The sequence below is a fragment of the Lemur catta genome, chromosome 8 (genome assembly GCF_020740605.2).
Source record: "Lemur catta isolate mLemCat1 chromosome 8, mLemCat1.pri, whole genome shotgun sequence".
Taxonomy (NCBI): Eukaryota; Metazoa; Chordata; class Mammalia; order Primates; family Lemuridae; genus Lemur; species Lemur catta.
Genome location: NC_059135.1, coordinates 101,987,652 through 102,010,796, shown reverse-complemented (window position 1 = coordinate 102,010,796; position 23,145 = coordinate 101,987,652). Strand labels below are relative to the sequence as shown.

Here is a 23,145-nt window from a genome sequence, read left to right as displayed (position 1 = left end):
TGGGGAGAAGAATGGGTTTTTCTGTCTACTTTGTACCACTTCAGTGGGTTAACTCTGGATGCTGTGAGAATTCACTAACAGGTTACTGAAATATTCAAACATACATGACATTTTCACAAAATCCCACAGACCGTTTCGTCACTGCCTGTCCCACATTCACATCCATGCTCATCCTCCATGTGAGCATTATTCCATGCCAAACTCTAGGGTTTATTTTAAATCCCAGAAGTAGCTTCTTTTTTACACTCTTCTGATTTATATCAGTGAATCTTAAGTGGCACATTCTGGAAGAAGTGGGGCTTTCCTAAAGACTGATGGAAAAATGACCACATGTCAAGCTCATTTGCTACTCCTATAAACTGGAGCTCTGTTATTACTGTTTAATAATTTAAATTAACATATTGAGCTAGCTGATTTACAGATGTCATGTGATCCCCCCTGTGTCTTATAAGGTGGGTGCTGTTGTTTTTCTTGTTATAAGAACTTGAGGCATGGAGAGGTTCAGTAACTTTGGTATTAGTTTTTAAGGATCCTATAATAACCACAAGCTTAGTGGCTTCAAACAATATAAGTTTATTACATTCTGGAAGTTAGAAGTCCACCACAAGTCTCACTGGTCACAAGGTATCTACAGCGCCATGTTCCTTCTGGAGGCTCTAGGGCAGAATCCGTTTCCTTGGCTTTTCCGAGGGCTAGAGGCCCTCTGCACTCCTTCTGCATTCCATGACCCCTCTGTCCGTCCTCAAAGCCAGCAGGAGTGGGCTGGGTCTTCTCACACTGCTGTCTTTGGTTCTCTGTGGCCAGGAAAGGTTTTATGCTTTTAAGGACTTGTAATTAGAGTTTGGCCTTCCTGGATATTCCAGGACTATCTCCCCATCTCAAGGTCCTTCACCTTAATTCTAGCTACAGAGTCCCTTTTGCCACATAAGGTAACATATTCAGAAGTTCTGGGGTTTGGACTGTGAACATCTTTGAGGCTGCTATTCCACCTGCTGTGTTTCCTGAGGTACTAGAGCAGGTAGATTAGACTCAGGGTTTGAACCTTTGTCTCCAGAGCCCTTTGTCCTTTACTCCTGCTCTGCTGTGGCCTGAGATGTCACATGGAGGAAATGTTTTTTTTTAAGTAATAACGGAAAAAATATCTGGATCTAGAATTTTAGAGTATTTTAACAAAACGTGGGAGATTTTATAGGAGAGGGAGGAGAGGTAGAAATATGCTGAAGGGCTGGCCTTGTTTGTCTTAGAAGAATGAATGAGTGGGTCAGTTCTTAACCTAGGTGGGAAATTAGAGGTTTATATATGTGTCTGGAGGCTGGAAGTCTGAGCCCTGTTAGCAGGGCTGTGCTCCCTCGGACACTCTGGGTGGAATCCTTCCCTGTCTCATCTTAGCTTCTGGTGGTGGCAGTAATCCATGCTGTTCTTGGCTGGCACTGCATCCCTCCAGTCTCTGCCTGTGTCACACGGCCTTCTTCCTTCGTGTCCGTGTCCAAATTCCTCTCTTAGGAAGGACACCAGTTGTACTGGGTTTGGGACCCACCTTAATTTAGTATGACCTTATCTTAATTTGGTATCATCTGCAAAGACTCTATTTCCAAATATGGTCACATTCATAGGTACTGGGGACTACGACTTCTATCTTTTCAGGGAGATACAATTCAACCCCTAATAGAGAACTCTGAGTAAAGATGGTGAAATGAATCATACCATCTTCCCTGAATACTTAGTGAAATGAAGGGGAAAACATTTCAGTGACAACAGCTAAAGAAAGAAGTTTGACTTTAAGCAAAAACTACGAACAGCCGAAGAAAGAAAAAGATGATTCTGCTGAGATGTAGCACTGTTCTTAACCCCAGTCCAAATCTCAGAAACACTAGCAAGATGAGTTAATTGAATCTTGCATATTTTTACTACTACCCTGCCACCTGGAGTGATGCTAATTAAGAGAGTAAGATGCTTTTTGGAAAAGCTGAGGAAAAACCCTTGAATATGACTTCCTTGGTACCTCAGCAGAGGCTGGAAGGCTCAACCAGGGCTTATCATTCCAGGGCACTGGGAGGCATTGAAGTGCACAGGAGTTGGATAAATCTCTGGCTGGTGAAGTGCACCCCAGCTGGGGACATTCAAAGAAACGTGCTCAGAAGAGAGTGTAGGACCCAGATTTTTCAGAAAGGACTTAGTCAGTCCCAGAATAAATTTCCTCCTCTCCTACTGCATGCCTTTGGATTACAGAACAGTGACTGAGGGTAACACCGAGTCATCGGACTGTTGATGAGGTGGAGTGGGGTGGAGCTACCAGTTGATACCAGATGAGGTAAGAAGGGTGTCAAGGAGAAATAACTCATACCGTATCAGAGCAAATAGAAGTTAGGTGATACTTCCCATATTAAACATTGGCAACTATTCAAATATTACTATAAAGGAAAAGTAAGAAGAGGAACATGCAAACCTGAGGAAAATACTCCTAATCTGGAAGAAAATAAAACCTAAGGAACAGAAGCAGATTTTTCAAGAATTCTTTCCCAGCCACCATACACCATATTTAAAATTATATTACCACTCCATACACACTCACCATTCATCAACTATTTATTTTGTTTGTCTTCTCTCTTCATTAGAATATACACTGCTGTGTGAGGACAGGGAGGACAGGGATTTATGTTTCTTTTGTACCCTTTTATGTCTCTGTAGCCTTAGAAGGCTTGTCACCATGAAGGGGGTACCATTCACATTATAATGTAATGTAAATGGCCTTCCCTGGCACGCAACCCCAACTGAAAAGTGAGTCACTGGCATGGGGAAGAGACTGGAGATACTTACTGAAAGCTGGGGAAAAAGATGAAAGAATTTGGAGAAAGGATCAGAGCTATGTTACAAAGACTAAAAGAGTTGAGAAAGCTTATCGATGTCCGGAAAGTATAGAACCCACAAAGAGATATTTGGAAATTCAGTGCAAGAAAAATGTTCTGAAATTAATAGAATGGAATTTGCAGACTAAAGGCCATACTAGACTGTTCTGCCTGAAATGACAATAAAATCCTTGTATGGTATATGAATAGTCCAATATGATACCCATTAGCAAAGTGAGTGACAACATCACTGCATAGAACATCTGTTGGGGAATTTTGGAACTTAACTGAATTCGTTAGAAAACCAGAACATTTGAAAATAAATGAGCTAATCTTTCAACTCAAGGAGATATTAGTAGTAAAATGAGAATAAAACATAAAAGGAATTGATAAAGATGAGAGAAGAGGGATAGGGTCAGTAAGAAAAGTGGGAGGTGGGGGAGGGAGGGATTGCACAAGAGACTGCTTTTTGCCTATCAATTTAGAAAACCTGTGAGATTTAAGGTACAGATAACTGGTTTTTGTGACCATAGGAGGAAGTTAGTAGGTGTAGAGACTGTTAGACTCTTTGCAGGGCCATTTGGCAGTACCCAATGAAATAAATTATATCCTTTGACCTGACAGTTTTACTCTTTGGAATTTGCCCTATAGAAATGTTCACATAGCATGCAAGGGTAATAAGGATGTTAGTAACAGCATTCTTTTTAATGGCAAAAAATTGCTGACAATCTAATACTGTGGGACATTAGCCCATCAAAAAAAAAAAAAAACAAAGTAGACTGGGCACAGTGGCTCACGCCTGTAATCCCAACACTTTGGGAGACCGAGGCAAGAGAATCACTTCAGGCCAGGAGTTCAAGACCAGCCTGAGCAACATAGTGAGACCTCTTTTCTATAAAAAATAGAAAAATCAGCTGGGTGTGGTGGTGTGCACCTGTAGTCCTAGCTACTCAGGAGGCTGAGGCAGAAGAATCACTTGAGGCCAGAGTTTAAGGCTGTAGTGAGCTATGATGATACCACTCCACTGCAGCCTGGGCAACAGAGTGAGTGAGATCCTGTTTCAAAAAAAAAAAGGAAGGGAGGTAGTGGATCTGTGTGTTTGCCATGAACTGACAAAGCAAGTTATAGTACATTTCACATTTAGAAAAGATTATGTTTTAAGTTTTATATATCTACTATAGATGTAATTTTTAAAAATATATATTCCTAAGGCATGTCTCAAGTGAGTTGGTGGGGTGGATCCTGGGGCAAAGCCCAGACTTGTTCTTAACCGAGTCTTTTCAGGAATTCTGATGCCAACCTTGGTTTGAGAATTATTGAAATGTTGGAGTGCCTCAAACAATGTACCCTTTTCTATTTCTTTTTCCCAGGGCCTGGAAATTTACACTCCAGGATTCCAGGACAAACACAGTAAGTTGCTAGTGGTGATCATCAGTAATGTTTTCACGTGGTCTTGTAACAATTGGAGAATAGGAGGTTGGGGAAGGGAACTGGGGAAGAGACGGGTTTCTTGGCCATCCCCTCACGAATGAGCTGGTAGAGCTGGGCAGGGCACCTTTTGCTGACAGTGAGCAAGCTGGGCTTAACTAAACGTTTTGGCAGGAGGAGCCCTCCTCACACAGACATGCTCATTCCAGTGTTGTTTTCCAGAGATGTTTATATTTCTCAAAGCTTTGCAACACTTTGAATTTTGCTGTGGTTTGCATTGAAGGCTCCAAAAGAACCACAGGGTCCTTTTATGCATAGGATCTCAGCTTTGTGAAACAAGCATTTCTGGACTTGTACTTGTCTCTCATCCTGTTTGTGGCCTTAGGAGGCCACTGAGATAGTGAACCCCATTCGTAGAGCCCCGTAAGTAATGCCATCTTTTATCTGTCAGAGATCAAGGCAGGGTTACCTCTGATCGCTGTTTTCATTCTTCAAATGGGACTTTATTTTCTCCTTTATTTCTGTAGGAAGGAAAGAAAAAAGTAGATCAAGCTTACAAAAGAATTTGTGCATGTGGCAAAAGAAAGTAAAATAGCTTAATATCCAAATGTCAGTGTTTCCTCTTGTTAGGCTAAGACATTTCTTCCTCCTAAGCTTACTCTATGTCTTCCGTTACCTTTTCTTTCATGAAAATCCTCTTTGGGTAAAATTAGTATTAATGATCTATGTAGTTAGAGACGAGATCCCAAAATGATTCTTTGTATGGATTTTTATTTTTTTATTTTTTTGGAGACAAGGTCTTACTCTGTTGTATGGGCTAGAGGACAGTGGAATCATCATAGCTCACTGCAACCTCAAATTTCCTAGACTCAAGTGATCTTCCTGCCTCAGCCTCCCAACTAGCTGGTGCTACAGGCACGCACCATGATGCCTGGCTAATTTTTCTTCTATTTTTTTTTTTAGAGATGAGGTCTCACTATGTTTGCTCAGGCTGGTCTCGAACTCCTGACCTCAACTGATCCTCCCTCCTTGGCCTCCCAAAGTGCTAGGATTACAGGCGGGAGCCACCATGCCCTGCCTGTATGGATTTTTTTTTTTTTTTTTTAAGAGCTCACATGTGTTTCTTTTCCACTGGGGACTAATTTAATGAATTTTTTAAATATAAAAAACAGACTGTATAGAACGTATCTCTGCTGCATTTCAGATTGTAGTGTTTTCGTTTGTGAACAGAAAGATTGTTGAGAGTGGTGTTGGGTGACAATGGAGCATCTGCAGGCCTTGCTGGGGCTGTGAGAGCTCTACTCCTGCGGAGGGCTAAGCAAGGACCACCTTGCTACTGCATGCAGAGGACACCAGAATGGGGCTGGCCCCCACTATAGATCGTAACAGGAGTTTTTCCTACTTCTCAGAGAGCTGTAACTTTTTGTCCTTTAAACTTATATTTGCTAAATAAAAGGGATATGTGCACAGCATCATTGCGCATGTAGGTGCTTGGCAGCTCCCTTGCTCTCAACTTCTCTCCTCTCTCACACAGGCATATGTGGGCTCTGCAGTCATGACTGATGAGACAGCTGTGGTTTCCTCCCCTCCTCCGTACACAGCGTATGCCACACCAACCCCTGAGGTAGGGACACCTGAGTATCCATGTGAGCGATGCTTGAGTTCTCTCTGCTGCTGTCCTGGTTTTTTGTTTTTTCTTTTTTAAACCTTGAGTCAGTATTAGAGATACTAGAAATGTACTCTAAACCTTTTCTTCTTTAAACAGATTATTCGTTATTGCCTTTTGCTTTGATGAAATAAAGCAGCTACTTTGTATTTTTATTTATGTACAGCACATTTTGTTTTTTAAAGTAGTCCTAAAAATGAATAGTGTTAATGATAATTGCTTTGGGTAATGAGATTTAGATGACTTATAGTTTATATGTAATGAATTACTTGAATTATTATAATCAGGAAAGAATGGTATTTTTATTTTGGAGAAAAAGTAACCTTAAATCACATGTCAAATACCTGGGGTGTCCCCTGTCCTCAGGATGCCAACTGTCCACTGGTACATAGGTCAGTCTCTGTCTTGTGGTGTACCCTCCTTTTTTGTTAACTTTTAATTGTGAAATAATTATAAATTCATAAGAAGTTATAAAGATGGTATAGTCAGTCTCATGTACTTTTCTCCTGGTTTCCCAGTTGTTAATGTTAGATCAAATCAAAACCAGGCATTTGGAATTGGTATGTTGTTTATGTCTAATCCTACATCATTTTATCACATATATAGATTGTGTAACTGCCACCTCAGTCAATATGTAGAATTCTTCACAAAGTCTTCCTTCTGCTACACCTTGTTACAGTCACACCCTCCTTCCTCTTCGCTGCGGGGAGTTAGCTACGCTCCCCACAAAGGGGTTTTTTCTCTTTCTTCGGATCAGGTCTCTAAGTTGACCACGCCAGTTTGCAGGGCGTCAGCTGCGCTCCCAGCAAAGAGGTTTTCTCTTCCGATCAGGTCTCTCAGGCAGGGGTCATCGCAAAGGATGAAAAAATAGTAGGAAACAGAAATAATAATAATAATACACAGAGCCAAAGATATAGTTTATAAAGTAAAGGTTTATGAAAATAGATGAAAGGAGGGTATCCAGATGGGCATATTTCTTCCCGCCAAAAATATCTCCCAAACTGAATATCCACACAGGTATTATATAGGGTAGGCACAGGCTCCCGTTGCCAAGGGCAACGGGATTCACATACTAACAGGCAGTTTGCTTTAGGGTCAAAGTCTTCTAAAAGGCTATTACAGATCCTTCAACTAACTCTAACTAGGGGAACAATGAGTTGTAAAATCTTCTTGGGGCAAACTTCTGAGTTTTCTGATAAGGCTATTACTTTAGCAAAAAACAGACATCTTGGCTCCGGTGACTGTGTTCTTGGAGACAGAGCTGATTTCATAAGTCAACATGAGCTGTGCTTTGTGTTAATTACTTTAACCACATGGTTCCTTCTGGGCCTGGCTTGGGCGTTAGCATATCTCTCTGATCAGCTCTCATCTGGGGGGGGGGGGTCCTTGCCAGCTCTGGCAACCCATGGCTCTAGGAAGAGGCCTGTCTTGTCTCTCAAAACAGGTGAGAACCATAGGCCCAGTTTACAGCTGTCTCTTTGAAGTGCAGCTATTACTGACCAAGGAGATGCCCTCCTGAGGTGAGGCAGCTTTTGAACTAACACATGTCTTTTTTCTTTAAGGCAAAGCCTTATGTGACTTCTGAAATCAAATCTTGTCTCCAGAAATACAGGGGGCATTTCTATGACTCAGTATTCTTAGGCTCAACACTTCGCTGAACCATCAACCACTGATCTGTTCTCCAGCTCTATAGTTCTGTCTTTTTAACAATGTGCATGGACCATGCAGCATGTTGAGTTTGATGTTTTTCACTCAGCCTCATGCCCTTGAGATCCATTTAGGTTGCTGTGTATACCAATAGTCTATTCCTTTTTATTGCTCAAGCAGTGTTCCACGGTATGGGTGTGACACATTTTGTGCTGAGGGACATTTTGGTTGTTTCCAGCTTTTGGCTGTTGACAGTAAACCTAATGTAAACTCTTGTGTACAGGTTATTGTGCAGACATAGGTTTCATTTATCTGGGATAAATGCCCAAGTGTGCAGTTGCTGGGTCAGATGTATGGTGAGTATATGTTAGTTTTTTAAGAAAAACTCGGACAAACTACAGGCACTCTAACATTTTACTTTCCCACCAGTAATATATGAGTAATCCAGTTCTCTGCATCTTCACCAGCAGTTGATGTTGTCGCTCTTTTTTAATTTAGCTGTTCTAATATATATAGTGATTTCTCAATGTGGTCTTAATTTCCTGAGCCCTAGTAGCCAGTGATATTGACCATCTTTTATGTGTTTATTTGTTATCTCTGTCTTTGGTGAAATGTCTCTTCATGTCTTTTGCCCCTTTTTCTAATTGTCTTGTTATTTTTTTAATTTTGATGTTTTTGAATTGTTATATAACATTTTCAGGATATGAATTTTTTGTAGATACAGGTTGAGTATCCCTTATCCAAATGCTTGGGACCAGAAGTGTTTTGGATTTTGGATTTTTTTTAAATTTTGGAGTATGTGCACATACATAATGAGATATCTTGGGGTTGGGACCTAAGTCTAAACACAAAATTCATTTGTTTTCATATATACCTTATAAACCTATTCTGAAGGTGATTTTATACAATTTTTTAAATAGTTTTGTGCATGGAGCAAAGTTCATGTGTATCGAACCACCAGCAAGCAAAGGTCACTGTCTTGCATTGACACTTAAAAAGTTTGAGATTTTGAGGCATTTTGGATTTTCAAATTAGAGATGCTCAACCTGTATGTAGTCTGTAGCTTGTCTTCTTATCCTCCTAACAAGGCCTTTTGCAGAGTTTTAAATTTGGATGCATTCCAATTTATCAGTTCTTCTTTTCTGGATTATGCTTTTGTGGTCATGTTTAATGCTTCACCTAGCCCAAGTTTCCTACGATTTTCTCCTGTGTTATCTTCTAAAGTTTTATAGAGTTAGGTTTTACATTTAAGTCTCTGATCGTTTTGAATTAATTTTTTATAACATATATATCTATTTCTGGGTTCTATTTTGTGTATCTCTTTATGGGTTCTCTATTCTGTTCCATTGATCTATGTCTTTATCTTCCTTTGCTACCACATAGTCTTAATTATTGTAGCTATATACTAAGTCTTAAAATTGGGTAAACTGATCAATTACCCCTCCCCCCCAATTCCTTTTTGGAATTGGTTCAGTTCTTCTGATTCCCCTGCCTTTCCATGTAAATTAGAATAAATTTGTTTATATCTACAGCAAAATCGTGTAAGGCTTTTGCAAGAATTGCTTTAAGCCTATCAATCACATTAATTTGGAGACTTATCTTTACCTAATGGCAAATCTTCCAGTCTGTAAACATGCACTGCCTCTATATTTAGATCCTCTTTGATTTCTTTCATCAGTGTTTTGTAGTTTTCAGTATAAAAATCCTATACGTTTTTTTTTTTTTTTTTTTTTTTGTGAGACAGAGTCTCACTCTTGCCTAGGCTAGAGTGCCGTGGCGTCAGCCTAGCTCACAGCAACCTCAAACTCCTGGGCTCAAGCGATCCTCCTGCCTCAGCCTCCCGAGTAGCTGGGACTACAGGCATGTGCCACCATGCACGGCTAATTTTTTCTATATATTTTTAATTGTCCATATAATTTCTTTCTATTTTTAGTCGAGCCGACGTCTCACTCTTGCTCAGGCTAGTCTCAAACTCCTGAGCTCAAACGATCCACCCACCTCGGCCTCCCAGAGTGCTAGGATTACAGGCGTGAGCCACCACGCCTGGCCTACAAGTTTTGTTAGATGTACAAGTATTTGTTTTTTTTTTTTTAGTATTTGATGTAATTGTATTTTTAATTTTAGTTTTCCCATGTTTATTGCTAGTATATAGAAATAGAATTGATTTTGTGTGTTGATCTTGTAGCCTGTAAACTTACTAAACTCATCCTTTTTTCTGTAGATTCTTTGGGATATACTACATAGACAATCATATCATCTACAAATAGGGACAGTTTTATTTCTTCCTTTCTAATCTGTATGCCTTCTATTTCCTTACCTTGCCTCATTGCCTTGGTTGGAACTTCCAGTATTATGTTGAATAGCAGTGGTGAGAGAGGACATCCTTGCCTTGTTCCTGATTTTAGGGGGAATGTACTCAGTTTTAAGGATGCATTCATTTATTATGAATTTAGTGTTTAATTCAGTATTTAATAAGTATTGAATTTGGTATTTAATTCATTTTTAACTATGCACTCAGTATTTAATGCATTAGTAAGTATGATAGCTGGATTTTTTGGCAGATACTCTTTATCAAGTTGAGGAAATTCCCTCCTTTTCAAGTTTGTGAGTTTTTTCATGAATGGGTGTTAGATTTTTTGAAATACTTTTTCTGCATTAATTAATATGATCATGTGCTATTTTCTAAGCCTGCTAATATGGTAGATTACATTGATTAATTTTCAAATACTGACCCAGCCTTTCATTCCCTGGAATAAACCCTGGTTGGTCATGGTGTATAATTATTCTTTTTGTGTTTTGCTTAATTCTTTTTTTTTGGAGACAGGATTTCTCTCCATTTCCGTGTGGCCCAGGCTAGAGTACAATGGTGTCATCATAGCTTACTGCAACCTCAAACTATCAGACTCCTGGGCTCAAGCAATCTTTCTGCCTCAGCGTTCCAAGTAGCTGGGACTATAGGCATGCATCACCATACCTGGCTGTTTTTTCTTTTTTCTGTTTTTTTAGACAGGGTCTTGCTCTGTCTCCTGGTCTAGAGTGCAGTGGCATTATCGAGGCTCACTACAACCTCAAACTCCTGGGCTCAAAGTGATCCTCCTGCCTCAGCCTCCAGTAGCTGGGACTATAGGCATGAGCCACATGTGCCTGGCCTATGTTGCTGATTTCTATTTGCTGATACTTGTTAAGAATTTTTTCATCTATAGTCACAAAGGGTATTAGTTTGTAGGTTTCTTTCTTTGTCTTATTTTGGTATCAGGGTAATACTGGCTTTATAGAATGAGTTGGAAAGTGTTTTCTGCTCTTCTGTTTTGTGGAAGAAATTGTGTAGAATTGGTGTTAATTTTTCTTTAAACATTTGCTAGAAGTCTCTAGTGAAACTATTAATATCTGGGCCTGGAGATTTCTAATTGCAAATTCAATATTCTTTTCTTTCTGTCTCTCTCTCTCTTTTTTATTTTTTTGTGCTTAAACACCAGACACACATTTTCTCATAGTTCTGGAGGCTGGAAGTTCAAGATCCAAGGTGCCTTGCAGCATTGTTTCTTAGAGGCCTTTCTCCTTGGCTTACATGCAGTCTCCTCACTGTGTCCTCACATTGCCTGTCCTCTGCGCCTGCCACAGCTTCAGTTTTCTTGATAGTTACAGGATTATCCAAATTCTCTATTTGGTATTGAGTAGGTTGTAGTAATTGGTACTTTTGAGGAATTGGTCCTTTTTACATAAGTTGTCTAATTTATGTATGTGGAGTTTTTCATAGTTTTCTTATTATCTTGTGATGTCTGCAGAGTCCGTAGTAATCCTCATTGCATTCATTGTTGATACTGGCAATTTGTGTGGTGTTTTTTTTTAACAGCTTGCTAGAGGTTTGTCAATTTTTAGTAATCTTTTCAAAGAATCAGCTTTTCGTTTTAATCACTTTTTCTATCAGTTTCATTGATTCTGTTTTTGTCCTTATTTCCTTCCTTCTGCTTATTCTGTGGTTACTTTGTCTTTAGTTTTCAAAAGTTTGACTAACATCTGTGTATTGGTGTGTGTTTCTTTGGGTTTTTGCTGTTTGGCATTCATTCGGCTTGATAATATAGGCTTCAGTATTTTGCTAAATTTGGGAAATTTTAATCCATTATTGTGAATTTCTTTTAGCCCCATACTCTTTCTACTCTCCTTCTGGCACTCTGATGACACGAATGTAAGGTTCGCCGTTAGTCCCACGTGTACCAGAGACACTTCATTGTTTTGCTTCTATCTGTTTTCTGTCTGTTATGTTCTAATTGGGCAGTTTCTACTCTCTGTTCATGTTTACTGATTCTTTCCTACGTCATCTCCGTTCTGTTAAGGCTATTCATTGAATTATTTATATTGTATTTTTTTAGTTCTAAAATTTTTATTTTATTTTTTGTATCTTGATATAAAAATTAGAATATATAACTTTATATATTTTTTACTGAGATTTTCTGTTTTTATGGTGGATATTTTCTATTTTTTCATTTATTTCAAGTGTCTGCATAATTGATCATTGAAATGTTTTTATGATAGCAGTTTTTTTTTTTTTTTTTTTTTTTTTTTGAGACAAAGTCTCACTCTGTTCCCTGGGCTAGAGTGCTGTGGCGTCAGCCTGGCTCACAGCAACCTTGAACTCCTGGGCTCAGCTGATCCTTCTGCCTCAGCCTCCCAAGTAGCTGGGACTACAGGCATGCACCACCATGCCCGGCTAATTTTTTTGTATATATTTTAGTTGTTTGACTAATTTCTTCCTATTTTTAGTAGAGACGGGATCTCGCTCTTGCTCAGGCTGGTCTCGAACTCCTGAGCTCAAACGATCCGCCCGCCTCGGCCTCCCAGAGTGCTAGGATTACAGGTGTGAGCCACTGAGCCTGGCCATGATAGCAGTTTTAAAGTGCTTTCTAGATAATTCTAACATCTTTGCTATCTTGGTGTTGGTGTTTTTTATTGTCTTTTCTCATTCAGTTGAGATCTTCTTGGTTCTTGGTATGATGAATGGTTTTTGATCAAAACCTGGACTTTTTATATATATTAATAATCTTTATTTCAAAATATTAGGGGGTACAAGTGTTCTTGTTACATGGGTGAATGCTGAAGTCAGGGCTTTAAGTGTGCCCGTCACCAGAATAGTATACATTGTACCTGATATGTAAGTTTTTATCCGTCACTCCCTTTCCTCTCTCCCTCCCCCCTTATTAGTTTCCAGTCCTTCACACCACCTGGTGACCATATGTACCCATCGTTCAGCTCCCACTTACTAGTGAGGACGTGGTAAAACCTGGACATTTTAAGTACTATAAGACTCTGATTCTTATTTAATCTTGTGTTTTAGCAGACCTCCTCTGGGGAGCTGCTTTATCACTGCCAGGTGAAGGTGGAAGTCCGGGCTCGCCTCTGGGCCTTGGTTGATACCCAGGGGTTGCTGTGGGGGGAGGGGTGTTTGGGAGTTTAGGCTCTTACTAGGTCTCCACTGAGACCACCTTCTTACTGCTCCTCAAATAGCCTCTGTTGATGCCACGGTTGCCACTGAGTGGTCCTGAAAGTCCTCACCCTCCTCCAGGCCTCTGCTGATGTCCTTCCAGTGGGATGGGAAGGGGCACCTTATTTCTGTTGGTCGGAGGTGGGGGTTCTGGCTCCTCACATGGTCTCCACTGACACCAGAGAGTGGGATGGGGCTGTCTTGTTTCTGTCTGGCAGGGGTGAATTCTCAGCTTCCTCTCAGCCTTCTCCGACAGCTATGTGAGGGTGCCTTGTTACTGCTTGCTGAGCAGGAAGTTCAGGCTTTTCACACTTGGCCTTTGCTGGTGGGAATTTGGGTGGGGCTGCAGGTTTTTCTGTGTCGTTTGCCTGGAATCGAGTGGTTGTTGTCTAAAGATGTTCTTTCTTGCTAGTTGCCCCTTTCCTTCTTAGATTCTTGGTAGGGAGAACAGGTTCTTCTCAGGCCTTTTTAGTGTTCACTTATTGGCATTTCCAGGTTGCCAGTTTCTCTGTTATCCAGTCTGGGATGTATGAAAGAAAAAGAAATCCCAGGGACTCACTGTGCATCTTCTCTTGGGTCCTAAAGTTCCTGGCCAGTCTGCCGCCTCCTCTCCACTATCCAGTCTCCTTGTGTCTGTTTGGTGTATAACGTCCAGGGATTTTAGTTGTACTTAGCAGAGGAATTGGGGAAAGAATGTCTCCTCCATCTTCCAAGAAGCAAGAGTCTTGTCTCCTGCATTTGTAAGATGACAGGTTTAGATGCACACACACATTTGCTGAGCCACAGCTCCCTTTTCTCTCCTGTATCAGAGCATTTGTCATGCACAACATCAATTGTAGTCTCTGTACGCTTGTCTGCTCCTTCTCACCTGTGAGCACAGAAGGAAGCCAGACTCTGGGTATTTCTCAGCACGTGGTAGTCATTCGCTCAGTCAGTGGAGGGGGTCTGCTGCCCACCGCCCACTTCCGGCAGTGCCCTTTCAGAGGTGTATGTGGCCGGAAAGCCGTCCGTCACCTGCCTGGGTACCAGACCTCAGACAACCTCATCTTCCGTATGCTGCCTGGAATTGCTGCAATTGGGCTGGGAGGATTCTGCTTCTAGGCTGGCTTCGAGAATACTGGTTTTGGATAAATCTTATCACCTGGTCCAACCTGATCATTTTACAGATGAGCAAAACAGGGCTCAGAGTACTTAGGTAGGTGACTCACTGAAGGTCAAGGTAACACAACAACTGAATTGAAATCCAAATCTCTTGTAAGTCCAGTTTTTTCTTGTTGTATTTTTCTGCCTTCTTCATTCTACAGCCTGAAGGTGGACTCCAGTTGTAAGTATTTTTTTAAACTAACCTTAAAGAAGGGGCATACACACTCTCACTTTTTTTTTTTTATTATTGACCATTAAATGTTACCAATTACAATCTGGAGACCCAATTTTAATACAATATCAAGGGTTTCAAAATTGTCTTTCTAATGGGCCTGTTTCTTTTCAGCAGGCATACGGCTATGGTCCATACAGTGGCGCGTACCCACCAGGAACTCAAGTTGTGTATGCCGCGAATGGGCAGGCGTATGCTATGCCCTACCAGTACCCCTACGCAGGTAACTCGTGCCAGCCTTCTCTTCCTTGTTGCTCTTCATTTGGCTAGACCAGTGAAGCCTGTAAGAATTTTTATTTTTCAGTTTAAGGTTAAGTGAGCTAAGTTTTCTGATTATAGACCACAAATCATTCTACCACTATTCTTAAAAATAAAAAAATATATAAGCCTTTTGTATTTACAAAGCTAGAGTATGCTTGATTTTTAGAACTTTGCTATTGTGTCCAGATTAGTTCTCAAGAAAAGAAAAGAATTTGTACTTACTGGGATTCACTTACATTAAGAAGCAACCAAAATAGGCCCATTTTTGAAGGATGAGAGGTAACCTTTGACTTGTGTTTTCCCTCTGGTAATGACCTTGGAAAGTTGTCACTGCTTAGGTAATGATCTATTTTACAATGGAGTGGAGGCCTGGAGGGCCTAGTATTTATTTTGGGCTTTGGACGGGTTCTTCCTATTTTCCACCTCACATGAAAGAAATGGTAGGTGTGAGTAGGTGTGGTGTGAGTAAGTGTGAATAGTGTCATGTCCTGGGTCTCCTGGGCAAGGGGTTCTCCAGAATGGAGGTGTGGGAGCATGCTGGCTGCAGCCTGGGGCCATGTCGGCCTGGGGGGCAGGGCGGAGGAGGGCGGAGCTGCAGCTGATGATCCCCGTGAAGTCAGGCAGGGCAGGTGCAGGGGGGCAAGGCACATCAATTGGTGCTGGGGGTTGGGTTGGGGGTGGAACCCCCCAGAGCTCAGGTTGAGACAGAGAATGTGGGGGTCTACAGGAAGAGTAGTTGTCTCGGGCTGTGAGCAAAACCAGCACAGTGTCTCAGTGCAGAGGCAGTGGGAGGGGAGCTGTTACCAGAAGGGTGGGTGGTCACTGCTGGGGGTGTCCAGAGAAGTCAAGGAGGCCCCAAGATCAGACTCTTAGATGGTGTTCTCATAACTGCTGATAGTTACTTTGGCTTCTGATACATTTAGCACCTAATATGAAAGGTGGTTTTTTTGAGTAGAAATAAAGCTCATATTTAAAATATTCATCTGTTCCTGGAATCTGATGTAAGTTCACCCAACTAGCAACGACTTTGGAGGATTCTGCCTCGCTTGACTTCTTTTCATGTCAAATTGAAAACCAATAAAATAATAAATAATCATGACAGATTAAATAGTTGTCCATCATCCTGTGATCTTAGTGCAAATATTTTTCTTTGAGTTACAGTAAGTCCACACTTAATGTTGTTGACAGGTTCTTGGAAACTGCATTTTTAAGTGAAATGATGTGCAACAAAACCAGTTTTACCATAAGCTAATTGATGCAAATAAGAGTTAAGTTCCTACAGCGTATTTCTGGTCACAAAAATATCACCAAACTTCTAAATAAAGACCAAAACACTTCTAATATTAAACAGTGAAATAAAGGTGAGCTATATGTACATTTAAGAAAGATTAATAAAGGCAAGATAATTATTGACGCAGTTATTACAGTTTAGGGTGGAGGGTGGCTGGAACCTGTACCAGCCCCTCAGGCTGATGGCGGGAACTAGCCCTGGACAGGCTGCCACACCGGCTCGGGATACACTCGCACACAGCCACACCTACTCAGACTGGGACAGCGCAGACATGCCAGTTCACCTAGCACAGGAAACTGGCGTATTCAGGGAAAACCCATGCAGACCTGGAGGAAATGTCCAAACTCCACAAAGGCAGTGACTCCAGTGGGGAATTGAATTTTTTTTTCTCATCAACATTATAAAAAATGAATTAGATAAAATGACATTGTTGGAAGACTTGCTGTAACTTTCCCCATATAATCATGCATTGCCGTTTGTATTTCTAGTCTGATTTTTAAACGTCATATGTTGTCCAGAATGCTACATAATATTTGTAAGCATTTTTAGTGATTGTATATTATCATATCAGGTAATGTATTGAACCTTCCAGCATTGGCTGTTTGTTTTTTTCTTTTCCCATTTTTCTTTTTTTGTTATGATACTGCTATGGACATCTTCAATCATTTTTTTTTATTCCTATTGAATATGCATTAGAATATGTTTCTCTATATGGACTGTTTCCAACTTAGGATCGGTCAGCTTAATGATTTTTTTGACTTTAAGGTGGTGTGAAAGCAATATGTGTTCTGTAGAAACTGTACTTCAAGTACCCATACAGCCATTCTGTTTTTCACTTTCAGTACCGTATTCAATAAATTACTTGAGATATTCAACACTTCATTATAAAATAGGGTTTGTGTTAGTTGATTTCATCCACTATAGGCTAATGTCTGTGGTCTGACCTTAGCATTTAAAGTAGGCTATGTTAAGCTATAATGTTTGGTAGGTTTGGTGTCTTAAATGCATTTTCAACTTACGATGGGTTTATCAAGACATAACCCCATTGTAAGTCAAGGAGCGCCTCTGTTAAATGAATATGTCAAAGGCATAGACTTTTTTTGATACCATTAAAAACCTCTGGATTATTTTGAGGGAAATCCCAGACTTTATATCACTTCATCTGCTAATATTATGATGTGTCTTGATAGCATTTTACCAAGTTGATTCCCAGAACACTGTTCCAATATATAATGCCACCAGCAGTTGCCGATACATAGGTTTCTCTGTAGTTCCATAAAGATTGCCTTATTGTGATGCTCTAAAAGCTTTGATAGCTTCAATGAGTCTCAAGTGGCATCATCAAACTGCTTTAGTTTATATTTTTAGGATGGCTGGCAAGGATAAAGATTGTCTTTGTAGTTGGTCCCTAATTATATTTCCTCTTGTGTGAATTATTTTCCTTTGCCCATTTATCTGTTGGGGTCCTGATGGTGGTGGTAGGTTTTTAAGCCTTAGCCTTCCCACATGAGAGCCAGCCTCTTATTTAGCTTCCTGTCCACAGAACGGGGAGATCACTGCTGCTTTCTACTGTATAGAAGAGCAGAAGTATTGCAGAACTAGTTGTACAGGGGATTTATGGAAATCAGATTACGTCCTTGCCCTTGACTCTCCTTAATCGAGTAGAAATCACACTCTCAAGGGCAGCACTTCTTATACTTGCTGCCTGAGGGGCTGAGTGAGTAGGGATTGTGACCAGGCAGCAGATACACATGCTTTGGAAGGGCCGAGCCTGGTGGTCGTCCTGCCTCAGTGTGGTGACCAGGCAGCCAGCAGCCCTGCTTGCTGTGAAGGCCAAGTGGGTTTGTGGTCATGCCACAGCAGTGTTGTACTGACCACCACATGGGTGCTCATGTCTGGTGCTTTGCCACCTCCATGCCGTCCTGCCTGCTAGGGTCTCGCTGCCTATAGCCAGGCCATAGACACCCTCCTAGTTACGCACAAAGTCCTTCTGTTTAATGTGATTAGGACCAGTGGTCAGTCAGCCAGTTGGAAAAGTACAGAGAGTGCTGTGTACGTCCTATAAGTGTCCTGCTTTAATTTAGCCTTGTTAATGGACATTGGGTCAGGTGTCTTTTGCTGTGGGGTTGAGGTCTTTGCTTTGAGTTGGCCCCTTTGCTTGCAGTCTTCCATTTTTGTCTTCTGGGAATCATCCTCCTGATACATCATTGCACTGCAGTTTCCAGGGACAAGTCCACAGCGGACTTTCAGGTTTTGTGATGACAGCACTCCCTTCCCCATCTTTGTAGTTTTCTCAATTCCATGACTCGATGGTAATTTGTAAAAGTGACCTTCCTTTATTTAGTCTGTACTGTATGTAGTCTCTAACTTAGTTGTCATTAGGAACAGTATCTGCCTTTTTCTCATTCACATTTTGACCATTTATATAACATTCAGTAAATTAAGTATGACTGAGAAATATCCACACCTGACTTTGGTGAGGATTTAGCTTATGGTAGGGGCAGAGGTAAGTAAGCAGGAGCCACAAGAGGGTGGCCCCTGGTCCTGCAGTGAGTGGACCTCAGTGTGACCTGTGGTGGGGGGGCCCAGAGTTTAGATTTTGTAGGGGATCTTTTCATTAGGTCAGCTTACAAGTTCCACTGTGTTACATTTTGCTAGTTGGAGTTGCATAACTGAACATTTTTAAATTTTGAGGTTGTGAAAGTGAATGCCACAGTTCACTAGTTTTGAAATTTAAACATTGCATAGGAAGTCATTTACTTCCATTGCTGTTACCTATACCTGACCAGCCCTTAGATTTATGATGGTTTCATTCTGCTACTCTGTGCCTTTGATTTTTTCTGTCTCCCGTCATCCTCTGTGTTTGGGTATTAGTGGGTATAAGTGCAGACTGTAGCCAGCGTGCCTGGGTTTGGATGCCCTTCTTGCCCTTAGCCTCTGTATGCCTCAGTTTACCCATCTGCAGAATGGAGATAAGAATGTCCTCAGTTAAGTGAGTCAGTGTGATGCGGTAAGTGCTTAGATTGGTAAGCACTGGGAACGTTAGCCTCTGCGACACTGCTGGCTTCACTGTGTGCTTCCTCTACGTGTACGCACTATTAATGGATTAGTTTCTAGCTCTCCTAGTGTTGAACCATTAAAGAAATAGGAGATCAAGAGGGAAAAGTTAACCCTGGTGATATGTGAGAAATTTGCAAGCTCATTAGCTACTGGGCAATATAGCTATGAAGCATAGAGAACATTTCCAGTTGTAAATTTGAATCATGCAAATTAAATATTAAATTTATTTGAAGTTTGCTCTTTTAGAAGTTCTCACCTGTAACATAAATACATATTTTTTCCCTGTGAAGACATGTGATTGAAAATAAAGAGCAAGTTATATTAGCAGATTTAGGTTTAATTTAAAAATTGGTTTGCATGAACACCAAGAAGCTAATTTGCCTTTAATTGGGCTTTTCCTTTGTGGGCTTTCAGTGGGCATTCTTGGCCTCTGTTGTCTGCACACTCTGTATCTCCCATGCCCCCATCTGTCTGCCGTCACAGTGGGTGTGGTGTGGAGGCCGAAGTGGAAATAAGGCTGGAATGTGCAGCTTAGTCAGGCTTCTGCTTTTTGCCGCGTTAGGGACTTTGGCCCTTGGCCAGCCGAGGGTCTTGATTTTCCTCCCAGTGCGGTGTCAGGGATGGGCCGCGTGCTGCACCTGTGTGGAGGGGGTGCGGGCGCACTCGCTGCACCCCACACGCACAGCAGCCGACGGGGGCAGCTCTGTTGGGATCAACACCATGTTCACAGCTGAGTGAGCTGTTTCTTTGTGTGAATGTTGGACTTCACAAACTCTCCTCAGAGATATGTTTTTTTCTTTCTTTTTTAGGACTTTATGGACAGCAGCCTACCAACCAAGTCATCATTCGTGAGCGGTACCGAGACAACGACAGTGATTTGGCGCTGGGCATGCTGGCCGGAGCAGCCACGGGCATGGCCTTAGGGTCTCTCTTCTGGGTCTTCTAGAGGCCTTGAGATCTCGGTGTGCAGAGCGATAACCCTGTGTGCAATAATGTGATTTGCAGGGCATTTCTGTTTGTGGCAAATGTTTCTAATAATAGTTTTAATAGTTCTTTTGAAAGTAGTGACATCATAATCATAACTAGTCCATGTAAGTATCACAGAGAAGGACTACACTGTTTAGCTAAAACACGGACTCTTTAGGGGCGCTAGCTCATTCTAAGACTTACCTGATGGAACTCTTGGAATACCTTATTTGAACATACCTGTTTTGAGAGGCATTTTCTTTTTAGCTTGTAGTGCTTGAGGGATAATTTGTGTTTGTGTTGTGCCAGTAATCTAGTGATACGTGAGTAAAGGAGTGATTGCGGCAAGGAAGACAGCTTTTCATTTAACTTCAGACCTTCAAACCTCAGACCGGAACTGGCTGCGTGTCACCTTAGGCATGGTGGGCTGGTCAGCTCCCGGCAGCTTCCTGAGGAGGAAGCAGTGAGGCGAGAGTGCCGGACCTGCCCTCTGGCTCTGCAGGCCCCAGCAAGGCCGACACTCAGGATGACAGGGACATCCCCTCTTGGGGAAAGGATACTTCAGAAACCTGCCTAGCCCTAGCTGCTTATTCTGGTGTTATTTTTGTATGTTTTTGGTAGCGATAGTTGGGAAGCATCCCAAATTAGGGATTGATTTGTGCCTCAAAGTTTTAGGGCTTTATCCTTCAAAACTTGAAGAAGGCAGAACAGTAACAAACAAGTGTGTGGAGGTAGATTTGCTTTATTCAGAGACGTGGTTTTAGGTCTGCTTTGGGTTTTTTCTCGCTGCCTAAGCCTACTCATAACCTATTTTTCTACTTGTGAGAGTGATGTGAAAAGAATGGTGAGGGAGACAGTGGGAGGGCTGTGGTGAGGATGTTCCTGTTCCAGGCCTTCTGGGGCTGTGCTGAGTGGAGGATGCTCTTCTGTCCCGTTGAAGGCCTGTCCTGTGCCAGAGTGTGGCCCTGTGGCTGGGACGAACCGCAGCAGGAAGACTCAGGTTGAAGGGAAATGGGGCCCTAGGGACACGAGGGACCTGCTCAGAGCATCCCTCAGCTTGGCCGGGAGCCCAGCTGTGTTTTGTTCCTGACCCACATGTGATAGAGAAGCTTAGAGCATTCGCGTTTGAGCCCCAAGATGTGTGACTCTCTGGAAATCCCATAGTCTTGCCTTTCTGTCAAATATTCTTATTTCCAGTATTATGAAGTTCCAAAATTATGAAGTGTGTATTTCAAATATTCACATTTCTGTTATTTCACATTTCAAAGCTCCTAAAGACTCCGGTTTTCTGTCCTGCATGCTGTGAACAGCGTGCTTTTGCAAGGGCAGTTTAGCACAGCGAATGTCTCCCCTATGTTCCATGTGGTCCCGTTTTCCCCAAAATATGCTCCAGGTAGCACAGACTGTGCCTGGCTGGTTACGCGATTCTCTCTTGCTGTACTGCCCAGTCGGCTCCGTCTGAGGGTGCACACAGGTCTCCATGCGAAACCAGAGGCCGAACGAACTGGGTGGTGACCCCAGGTCTGTTTTCTCTCCAGTCGTAGGGGTCTTGTTGACTTGGGAGTGTCTGTCTTCCTGGAAGGAATGTTTTTGCCTGTCATCCCTGGATAGAAGCAGTGTGTGACACTACTAGTGTCAGTGGTTTAACGTGCTGTTTTGAGGATTTTACATGCCGTGTGATGAGAATGACTTTGTTCAGATTGTAACCATTGTCAGAGCTGTATGCTTTACTTTCCACTTACTAACAGTTTTTCATGTTGCATCAAGTGTTAATTTTGAACTTGGAGTTACTGGGTGGGAATTGTGGGCACCACAGAATATTTATTTACGCCATTTAGGTGCGCTTGAAGCAGATGTCTCTTTGTGCTCTTCTGGCTGAAGAGGAGAGGTATGGATGGAAGCTTGGGCACCTGTGTGTCCCAGTCCCCGTCCCCTGTGGGGCCAGCCTCATGAGGCAGTCACAGAGGGGCCTGGAAGTCCCCTGTCAGTAGAGACTGGGGCCTGGTGTGACATGCACACTGGGGTGCAGGTGGGCTCAAATCATTTCCTTGCCACAGCTCCCGTAGATGCCAACCTTTGGTTGTCTCTGTTTCTCAGAGATGTCCTTTGTTAGGTGCGTGAGTTGGAAGAAGTTTCTTGTTCATGTTTGAGTAAGCATTTACTTCCATGTGTATTTTTAAATAATGATCTGTACTTGGGGGAAGTTGGCCATTGACATTGTACTCATAGCTGATGTGATCTTTTAATTCCTTGAGTTGACTTCAGCGTTTTGGGGACTAAAGAGAAGAGGGAGACCTATGGTTAATGTCTCAGATTGTCATTCAGAAACAAGGCTAGACCTTGTTTTAGGCCATCCAGGACAAGGATCACCATCTGAATCATGAGAGGAAGGTCCTGCAGTTAAGACAAAGTGGCCCAAGTGTATTTTCCACATCAAGTGTTAGTCTTGTGTAATCTTTCTTTTTCCTTCCCTAGTTTGTGTAGACATAAGGCATGGAATGCAATTCCACCTGTCTTTCCAGAGTTGATCTTGTTTGTAATTGCCTCCCTATTACTAGTATCATGTCCTGTCTACAGAACCTATTTTCCCCTCCTGTGTATGCATATTGTACATTTATAAGTGACAATGTTAATACATTAAATGATCGTTAACCTTAAAGCATGTTTCATTGTGACTTCTGTTGTCTTTTAAATGTTATTTTGTAGCAACACACCATCAGCTTGTTCTGCTGCCATGGACCCTAAGAATGCCATTGATTGAGGACCTGCCAAATGCTAGGGAATGTATTGTCACATCAGAGAAAAGCAGCTAACTCAGTTCTTACAGTAACTGTGTTAAAGGCGTTATTATCCACGTTACACTGAGTGAGACTGAGGCTCAGAAGTTCATTTACTCAGGAGCGCACAGGTAGTAGGTGAAGCCTGCGTCTCTGAGGTTAAAGTGTGTTCTTTTTCCCTGTGCCATGTGCATGAGAGAGTGATTTCCACAGACTTGGGTGGTCTGTGTAATCACACTGTTAGGGTAGCTGTTAGAAAACTGACAGTATTTTCCTTGACCTGATCACCTTGGTGGTGTGTTTCCAGTAACTTCTCTAGTATCTTTGGACACGTGACTTTGTGTTTTTT

At 41.8% G+C, this 23,145-nt stretch overlaps 1 protein-coding gene across 3 annotated transcripts in view; it reads left to right on the top strand.

Moving 5' to 3' along the window:
• PLEKHB2 (pleckstrin homology domain containing B2) overlaps positions 1–22,678 on the top strand; it is a 42,033-nt gene extending 19,355 nt beyond the window's left edge. For 2 of the 3 annotated variants that reach the window (XM_045560348.1, XM_045560350.1), the window contains exons 5-8: positions 4,217–4,256; positions 5,809–5,898; positions 14,556–14,664; positions 19,863–22,678. In XM_045560348.1, the coding sequence (XP_045416304.1) occupies positions 4,217–4,256; positions 5,809–5,898; positions 14,556–14,664; positions 19,863–19,999 (376 nt within the window). In that variant the 3' untranslated portion in view covers positions 20,000–22,678. The remainder of the gene's footprint in view (positions 1–4,216; positions 4,257–5,808; positions 5,899–14,555; positions 14,665–19,862) is intronic. The other variant, XM_045560349.1, reaches the window with a different exon arrangement.
• The last annotated feature ends 467 nt before the right edge of the window (positions 22,679–23,145 follow it).